Source organism: Daphnia magna, unplaced genomic scaffold, assembly GCF_020631705.1.
Source record: "Daphnia magna isolate NIES unplaced genomic scaffold, ASM2063170v1.1 Dm_contigs153, whole genome shotgun sequence".
Taxonomy (NCBI): domain Eukaryota; kingdom Metazoa; phylum Arthropoda; class Branchiopoda; order Diplostraca; family Daphniidae; genus Daphnia; species Daphnia magna.
The window spans coordinates 17,501-26,889 of NW_025533144.1; the positions used below are offsets into that span (position 1 = coordinate 17,501).

Sequence of the window (9,389 nt, forward strand, 5' to 3'; positions counted from 1 at the left end):
CGTACTTGGCAATGAATTTGCTATCATGCGATATCTGTCGCATATTTTTATGTTTCAATCCCTGAACGGTATTTATGCGTTCACCTGTACATTTTTTTTCACGTTTCCCCGTTTTGCGCCGCCATTTACTATGCAGGCATTCTCCGTAAAATAACCCTTTCTTATTTTGTCTAGAACTTTTTAGGTAGAACTAGAAAAACCATGTAGTTTTTCCCCTATATTAAGGAAAACTCAATCTTCCGAATCAAATAATCAATTATTTATTTAAATACCTTCATATTTTGGAATTAAATTTTTTTATATTGGTAATTTTTTTTCATAAAGCCTGGAATTGAAGTTATGGCAGGTAGTTTCGTTTACCGCCCACCAGAGGTGCATGAACCACATATACATATACATACACATATACACATATACCACATATACATATAGTGGAAGATTCCTGCGCCTGTGATTAAGTTACAAAATTTTCAGCACACTGTAAGACAATATTTTTCAATAGTGATTACACTTATGAAAAGTATACTTTTCTATTACGTTCACTAACTTAATGTAATTACAATCGCATTGTAATTTACAAAATTACAATCGCATTGTAATTGAAAACTATTTCTCTTGTCAGATAAATAGGTTTCAAGCAAGCGGTGACCACCCGATTGGTGGTCACGCCCCCGTTTCTCTGAACTAAACGTGGTAAGCGATGGAATTAATGTGATTAGCTGAATTTTTCGTCTGCTGTAGTAAACACTCGTCTGTCAGTATTTCACCGAATCGTATTTTTTTTTTTTAAATGGATGATCGAATTTCTGAATCCTGTTCATCTTCTGATGTTGTTGCACTTGAATACGAATCCAGTTTGTCCGCTGGTTTGTACATTTCTCAATATTATCTTTCAAAATCTGTGAGGGATTCAACTAAACAGCAGGTACTATTACATGTAGCATCCGTCACGTCACGTTTGTTTATAACATTCCTATGTTTTTTTTTTTTTTTTTTTTAGTACAATCGTGTCTATGAAATTTTGGCTGCTTTTTGTCAAGAGAATGGAATACCGGAATTTGGGGCAGATCATAAACAATTGGCTGCCTGTTTTTCTCTGGTAATGCTACGAGACGGATCGTATTCCAAAGTAGTTATGTTGAGTTCTGCGATCGCGCATGAGTATCGTGTCCGAATGTTGCCATTACCTACCGTTCACGAAACAATATCTCTTCTCTTCCGTGGTTTCCGGAATGAGCACCCTCAAATGCGTGCGCCCAAGTCACCTATAACTGAAGACATTTTGTCCAAAATGTACTTTCATCTTTATCGGCCAGTAAATGGAAGAGATGGCCTACGTGCCTCACTTGTCCTTTGGAGGACAATTTGGAGAGTTTCGATGGAGTATCATACACTTGGCCGTTTTAGCGATATCGTTAAACTTCAGAGAAAAGATGTCCTCTATAAATCAAGTCCGTCTCCTCATCTTCAAATTTTATTTCAAGGTGGCAAAAACGACCAGTATTCTGAAGGAAGTGAGAGAATTGTCGCTTCTAATATAAATGAAGAAATTTGTCCAGTGAAACTCACTCTCAACTATTTTCAGTTCTTGGGCCCCTCCTTCTCTGGTTGTTTGGTCCCTTTGTGTACTGCTAAAAATGTTCCCAACCCTGTTAAGCCTGTACCTTACAGTAGCGCCCTTTCTGATTTGAAAAAACTGTTGCAATCGTTGGGTTGTGATCCTAAACTTTACGGCGAACATTCCGGGAAAAGAGGCGGTGCCACTGCGGCAGCCGCCCATGGTGTAACTGAAAGCCAATTAAAGCGTTTGGGTGGATGGCGTTCAGATGTAATGCCGTCAAAATACGTTGACCTGTCCCTCTCAAGTCGCATTTCTATGTCCCAACTATTCAAAAAAAAATTCTCAGTAATAATAATTATTGTAGCATGTGTACTTGTGAAGGTCAAAAATGAAGTTGTGATACATAAACTTGAGTCCAACTGGGTCAGATTGATTTGAATTTCTTGTATTTGTGTGAGAAAAAACAGTTTGACTTTACATCGTAATTTTAGTTAGAATTGAAAGTGATCTCTAGGAAATTGAATTTGACTCGCCCAGTGAGAGGTGATCGATGATTTAATGTGCCCTGAATGATAAATGGTATGCGTGTCTCGACGTTTTTGAAATGCCATAACAGCCGTCCCTCTCTGTCAAATATTTCGGTCCAATAATCGGCGGTCCTCCATTCCGGAATAAATAAGATTCCGGTTGTTTTCGACGTTTTCAGTTTCCTGATGACTTTGATAACCTCTCGTATTGGCGGACAAATCCAAGCAATCTCCCCGTCCCATGAATGCGAAAATGCGTCAATGCCAGTTGTTCCCTTGCAGTAAAAATTTGAAAAAAATCTTTTGCATTTTCTATTGCGATCAGAAGCAAACATGTCGATTGTAAAATTGAATCTCCGATTGCTCTTTTGGAATGTTTCGTCGTCTATTTGCCAGTCATCCGTGTCTGTTGTTTTTGAACCGACATCTGCCAACTTGATGCGCGGGTCGTCTCGTAAAAGGTGGATCGGTATTATTTTCAAACTAAGTTTCTTGCAGAGGACCATGACTTCGAAGATTTCCTTTTGAATATGTCTCTTTCCCGACCCTTTCGTTAAGAAAGTGGTCAAATTTTGGCTGTCGGTGAGCCAGTAAATGTTGGTGGCTTTGTTGTTGGTCGCCCCTGTACGTTGGTAATATTCCAGGGTTTTTCTCACTGCGAGAAGTTCTCTATGACCAGATGACAGTCTTCTTTCGTCCTCGTTTGGCAATCCTCTATAGTAAAGTTTCTCTCCTTTGATCGAGTAAGCACATGTGGCAAATCCAGAGGCATCACTTGCCCAAATCTTCTCTTCTTGCGTTCATGCATGGTTTGACACAAAACTCGATTTCATAAAAGAGCTGGGTGGTCCAATTATCGATAAAACAGATATTTCTGTTGCAGCTGATCGAATTAAAGAATTGTCAAAATCAGAAAAGTTTTCTACAAAAAAATTAAGTCCGTTCAGTGATTCCGTGCTCATTCTTAGAAAAGTGCTCCATCCTCTTCCTTGTACTGCCGCATCTAGTTCTATGTAAGCGGCTCTTGCATCCATAATGACTACTGGTCCTAGTGCTGATTCTGTTGAGACCATTTTTCCTAGAGTTCCAGCTAATTCTTTTGCCAGAATTGGCTTTGGACCATAAGCGATCGTTTTCAGAACTTGAATAGTGTGCTGTTTTTTGGCCTCACTCAGGCGTACGGTCATACTATCAGTGTCAATGATGAAACCAAGATATTCCTTGCATTTGCTAGCATCATTTTCTTGGTCAGATTTCTTCTTTTCAATGATCCACCCAGACTTTTTTAGGATGTCGTAAACTATCAAGCGTTCCTTCTCGGCTTGACATTTCGTGTCAGACGTAATTCTTCCATCGTCCAGATAAATTGAGTGTCTGATACCTTTGTTGTGAAGGTATGCATTGATTGGTTTGAACAGTTTTGTGATGCAGTGGACTGCTGATTACAATCTGAACGGAAGAAACAGAAAAGTAAAATATATGGTAGTGCCCTCTGGTGTCCGAATGGCTGCTCCCAAATATTTCGTTTGCGACCGGTGGATCTTAATATGGTGGTAGGCTGACTTCAGGTCATATATCACTTGGAAATCTTTTGGTCTCGTTAGTTCCAAAGCCTTTTTGAAATGTGAGAGTGTGACCGTTTGTTCTTGTAGGCACAAGTTGACGCATCTTGAGCCGTCCCAACACAATCTCTTCTTTATCGATCCGTCTCTTCCTCTTTTATGAGACACTGTTAATGGAGACACGCAAAGAGGTTTTTCCTTCATGAATTGGATGATTCCCAATGTTGCAAGTTCTGTTACTGCTTGGTGGACAAAAACCGGATCTTTATTGGCTGAAGCATTGTTGGGTTCTTCGTAGGCAGCTGGAGCCTTGGTGAATGGAATGATGTAACCTTCTTCCAGTACATTCAAAACCCAGTCGCCGGCTTTTAGTTCTTTAATCCAGAATTCTCGAACCTTTTCCTGATGAATTGAGCAAGGGATAAATTCTGTATGATCGTCGTTAATGTTGGACTGTTCAGTGCAATTATTGTCCTGTGTGATCTTTGTCGAAAGGGGGCACTTGTATCAAATCTGGTTTGTTAGCCTCAGTTGATTCTCTGAAAGTTTTGAAATAATTTATAAGTAAAGACGAATAGTCTCCATTTAGTCTTGCACATTACAAATCGTATGGCCATTGTATTGAATTAATCAAACAATCGTTACTTTCTGTTGGGGCAATTCCTGGCAAAATGTTCCAATTACTGACAAACATAATATCTGCGTTCGGTCGTTGGAGCTTGTCCTCCACCTCGAGTGGATCCACCTCGGCCACCTCTTGAAGCTTGTACGCCGTGCCCGTGGTAGCCCCTGGGATTTGAAGGTCCAGCTCCAAAATCGACCTGATATGAGTGGTTGCCTCTGAAACGTTTTCCTTGGCCACGTGATCTGTCCTTTTCTTTCTCCCGTTCACGTTTTATTTCCCTCTTGTCTTTTTCCTCCAAGACTTTAGCGAGATCAGCATCCAAGTATTCCCCAGCCTTTCTTCTGGCAACTTTGTCAGCAGTGGCATAGTCGAATTTGCGCCAAATTGTCAGAATGAAGAGCCGATGGCGCATAAGCTCATGGGCCTTTCTGAACTCAGCCAGGACATCTTTTGCTGCAGTCTTATTGGCTCCTTGTTCCATCGTAGCAATCAATCTTAGTGATCCAAGTATTCCATTTTGAGTGGACATCGTAATTTTCTCTAATGCTTCCAATTGCTAATGAAGTCAAGAGAAAACGGTGGACCATTATTTTCTTTCCAATAGACCAAATTTTTTCTTAAAGAAGTAAATTGTTCTTTTAATAAGTTAGGCATGACCTGTTATTAGATGCGTAGCTTTCACACCATCCAAATTTTGAGTCTGTGACTACTACACAAGCCTTTTTCTGAGTGTGTGACTGTCTACACACCACTCGGCCTTAAGTCGGTTATTTATACATACGACTTGGTTGAAATTTTTGACCGATGAACACAAACCAATTAATGAGTGTGTGACTGTTTACGCACCACTCAGGTGTTAGTCTGTGACTGATACACACGACGAAATTGTAGGTTGTGACAAATGTACAAATTCTAATCATGGGTGTGTGACTGTCTACACACCACTCAGGTGTTAGTCTGTGATACAGTATAGTACTGATACACACGACTAAATTGTAGGTTGTGACAAATGTGCAAATTCTAATCATGAGTGTGTGACTGTCTACACACCACTCAAATGTAAGTCTGTGACTGATACACACGACTTGCGATTGTAAGTTCTGACCACTGCAAAAATCTAATTGCAAGTGAGTGTCTGTGACTGGATAATGACACGTCAAGGATGAAAACAGCTCTCTCACCTTAAAATAAATATATGAAATCTTGCCAACAAACGACAGTCCTCAAAGACGAGTTCATTGCAGTCATTTTGTTTGTAGCTCGTTCAATAGTCATTGAGAAGTTCATGACTCTTAACATACAGCCTCGTAAAACTTTTTATGTTCAGTCTTTGACCAATATGTCACACTACACACACCACATACGATAGCCATTTTTATCCTTATTTGTAATCTTTTATTGCCTTTTGAAATGTATCATACCTCTCTTAGTTCCCTGTCCTTATCCGGAACGGCTTCAATGAATCCTGCCAGCCTCGATCTGGCAGATGACAATTCTTCTTTTGAAATCGATTCCCAGTCATCCGGAAAAAAGTTAACTGCCATGATGATCTATGTCGTTCACTTGTCAATTCAAAAAGTATTTGCTGTTGAAAAACTATGGGTTTTCTTAATTTTACTACGGAAAATCTCGACTTTTTCTAAATAACGTGCTTCGTTCGCTAGGCGTTGCTTGTGAATAGTTCGTCTGCAGCAGTATGTACACACTGCTGCCAGACATAATCTTATACTTCGTATATGATTATTTAATGTTTTACTAACCATTTACTGCAAAGAAAAGTATTTACATTGTTTGTTGTCTGCTGCAGGTATGTTAATAATCAGCTACCCGTTGAGACCCAATGAAAAACCGCAAATAAAATAATAATAGTTACGTATTTCTTTTTGCTTTTTGAGCTAACATGTACTATAGGTTAACAATGATTTTTACCATTGATTGGGTTGAATCAGGGATTTTCACTGTATCGAATTGAATTCAAATCGACATTGTCACACGAGTTTGTATTTGATCAAGCATAAAAGAATACAACAAGTGATGACTTAAATCTAAACAATGTTTTTACTTAAACAAAAAGAGGATAACCATTTGCCCAAAGTCGGAGAAGCGTCTGAAGACCCTAGTGAAACCAGAGAACTCCTCTAACGAGCCCCGCTCCGGGAGCTCACCTGATAGACACTCATCTAACGCAGATTCGGGCAACGATTTATACCGTAACGCGAATTACTCCCCTTTCGGACTGCGTATCTCTTTATCTTCCTTAGAGCGGACTTCTCCTGATCATTGCTTATTCACCACGATGGCAGCGTTGTCCAAGGAGCGGATGACTCATCTCTGCGAATAGATAATCAATCTCCTTTTTCACCAGCAACAATATTTAAAATAACTAGGCCGATCTCTGCTAGTCTTTGTGGCCCAAACCTCATTAAATGATTTATGGCATTAATAAACGTACAAAACTCATGATGTATATTTATATCATGAATCAATAGATGAATTTGGTATAAACAAATCAAAGGTAAAACGAAAATAAAATAGGTCGAAAAATTTCAAATGGTTGGCGTATTTTATTTTATTTAATTTTTTTATGTTTGGAAGGGCAAGCTTTCCCACAAACCACTTTGGGAACTTGTGGTGTTTGGAGGGAGACAAAACAAAATTAGGATAAAAACCAGTAGAAAAGATTTGGATTATGCCACAAGACGTGCTGTTGTTTTATGTAAATTTTTTCCTCCGAGTTTCATTACAATATTTACGTGTGATTGGCGATGGATTACTTTATTGGATAATTATAAAGACCAGCGATGAAACATAACAGACAAGACAATTATTTTTGTCGGCTGAAAAGACTTAATTGTGGTCAAACTGCCATACCAAGGAGATCATATTACCGTTTGCGACTCCACGTTCGCCCACGTTCGCCCACGTCCAATCCACAATGATTGCCGACGAAATAGGACCCAGACAAATAGGACCCGGAGAAATAGGACCCAAAAATAGGCCATAGAGAAATAGGACCCGGTGAAATAGGACCTCTTTTTCTGACTTTCTTTTTAGGGTCCTATTTCTCCGCTAGATGGGTCCTATTTCTCCCTCCTATCATTAATGGCTGCCTATGTTTCTACAACAGCGTTGCCAAAAAAAATTTTTAAATATAATTAACTGAATTACCCTACCCTAACCTAACCTACCCTAACCTAGCCCGCGAAACCTTTATGTAACGAAACCCTTCCTATTCAAACATGATAAGTTAAGTTCCAGTGTTGTCAAAATCTATTGCGATTTAAATCACAAATGATTGAAATCACGATTTAAATCATTTTTTCATGATTTTGATTTTGATTTAAATCATTTTAAAATTTTGCGATTTTTGATTTGATTTATGCGAAAATAAATCATTTTTAAAAATCAAAATCAGTGTTTTTTGTAAAAATATAAATTTTAATACAGATTATAGAATCTTCATCATTCTTTCTAAAATATAACGATCATTGTGGGAAGCGCGCCTGATACTTTTAGTTTTGTACTGATTTTGTAGGGAGGATGGGGCCAATTGAAACGCGGGGTCAATTGAAACAAAAATCTAGATCTTGGCGTCTGACAAAAACTTTGGAAAATTGGTTAAAGAATAGGTAATTTTCTACACAATTATATTGTTTTTTGCTGATCAGTACTTTAGTCGGGGGGACACAAAATCCACGAAATGTTTAATTTGAACCCATTCTACCCTACACTAGTTTTTCCCTTGCTATCAATCAATTGCAAAAAAAAAATTCAAAAAATAATTACGAGTTTGTGAATGAAAATGACGAAGAGATTTCCCATTGCTTTGCTAACAAACATATGGTTATATTCAAGCAAAAAATGTTGAAGTGATTTTGATTTTGATTTCGAAATCAATTTAAATTGCGATTTAAATCATTTTTTCATGATTTTGATTTATGATTTAAATTGGGATTTAAATCAATTCTAGAAAATGATTTGATTTGATTTAAGATTTAAATTTTAGCAATTTTGGCGAAAGGATTTGATTTTGATTTAAATCTTTTTTCATTTGATTTTGACAACACTGTTAATTTCTAAATGTATAGACCATTTTCACCTTGCGAAAAGCAGTATTCATGTAGTCCGGCAACATGCAAGCTGCCATTTGTAGTCTTACTTAGCCTTGTTTAGGTGGATTTAACATAGGCTAACGACTTTGAGGACTGATTTCCCTTAATTTTGTACGGAGCAAAATTTTGGGAATTCTACTGATGAAAACCACACTGTGTGTTTGGTGTTCGGGTTTGGGAGTGGATTTGTTAGTGAACACTGGCATGTTGTATTATTTTTATTTTTATGTTGAAATGTACTAGGTTTCCTGTAAATAGGAGCAGAAATGTCATGGACTTTGTAGCGAAAAACCTGGATGACATTGTCGTGCTTGACTGGCCCAAGTCGTTTGGTGATGTAATGCCACTTGAAAGGGTTTGGATGGAAATGGGTGAAGAGTTCTCCAAGGGCAACATAAAAACTGCTGACGAAGAAAGTCTTTGGAGAGCAATTTCCCTTATGTGGCACAAATTGTGCAACGATGACTTTTTCATTCAACTAATTCAAGACATTCCTTCTAAACTGAGAAAAGTTGAACAGTGTGGTGGTATCAGTTACGTTGATTAACAGCAGGATTGTATCGAATTATCAAGATCAATAAACTTAAACTGATTGTGAGACCTTCATTTTATTTCTATTTTCATTGTACAAAGAGGGATATGGACATAACGATAATACTTAATTTATTGAGAAATCAGTTTACTTTCAGCAACTCTGCTAATCCTCTGGCGTTTTGGCTGGGGTGTTGTCCGCTGTGGGGGTAGATACTCGTTGTCGTTCCTCAAACAAAAGATCTCTTCATTGTCCTGTACGTCAATGTCCTCTTTATCAGCTTTCTTCTTGGGCTTCGTCTTCTGTTAATGAATAAGTTTAAGTTATTAAAAAAGAAAAAAATATATCAACTTTGAAGTAGAAACAAACCCTAACAATGGGTTCCTTGTTCTTCGCCTGATTGTTTGCTTTCTTGAGAGCAGCCTCTTGTTTCTTCGTTTCCTTCCGCAATTTTTCTTCGTAAGCCTCTT

At 38.1% G+C, this 9,389-nt stretch overlaps 2 protein-coding genes and 1 pseudogene across 2 annotated transcripts; 1 reads left to right on the top strand and 2 right to left on the bottom strand.

Annotated features, from left to right (window-relative positions):
* The first annotated feature begins 790 nt into the window (after nt 1-790).
* LOC123467157 lies at nt 791-1,999 on the top strand. Its single transcript, XM_045167202.1, has 2 exons — nt 791-925; nt 1,001-1,999. The coding sequence occupies exons 1-2, from the start codon at nt 791-793 to the stop codon at nt 1,997-1,999; spliced, it is 1,134 nt and encodes a 377-aa protein (XP_045023137.1).
* A 485-nt stretch (nt 2,000-2,484) lies between these two features.
* LOC123467158 lies at nt 2,485-4,267 on the bottom strand (annotated as a pseudogene).
* Nucleotides 4,268-4,277: 10 nt separating this feature from the next.
* Nucleotides 4,278-5,928, bottom strand: LOC123467163. Its single transcript, XM_045167212.1, has 2 exons — nt 5,697-5,928; nt 4,278-4,831 (listed from the first exon to the last, which is right to left on the bottom strand). The coding sequence occupies exons 1-2, from the start codon at nt 5,817-5,819 to the stop codon at nt 4,331-4,333; spliced, it is 624 nt and encodes a 207-aa protein (XP_045023147.1). The 5' UTR covers nt 5,820-5,928; the 3' UTR covers nt 4,278-4,330.
* Between the last annotated feature and the right edge of the window lie 3,461 nt (nt 5,929-9,389).

Bases quoted from the DNA above. Each gene is read 5' to 3' on its own strand.
- LOC123467157 (XM_045167202.1), top strand. From the start codon at position 791: ATGGATGATCGAATTTCTGAATCCTGTTCATCTTCTGATGTTGTTGCA. The intron at 926-1,000 runs GTACTATTACAT...TTTTTTTTTTAG, and splicing joins GGGATTCAACTAAACAGCAG to TACAATCGTGTCTATGAAAT.
- LOC123467163 (XM_045167212.1), bottom strand. From the start codon at position 5,819: ATGGCAGTTAACTTTTTTCCGGATGACTGGGAATCGATTTCAAAAGAA. The intron at 4,832-5,696 runs GTATGATACATT...TGACTTCATTAG, and splicing joins AGGACAGGGAACTAAGAGAG to CAATTGGAAGCATTAGAGAA.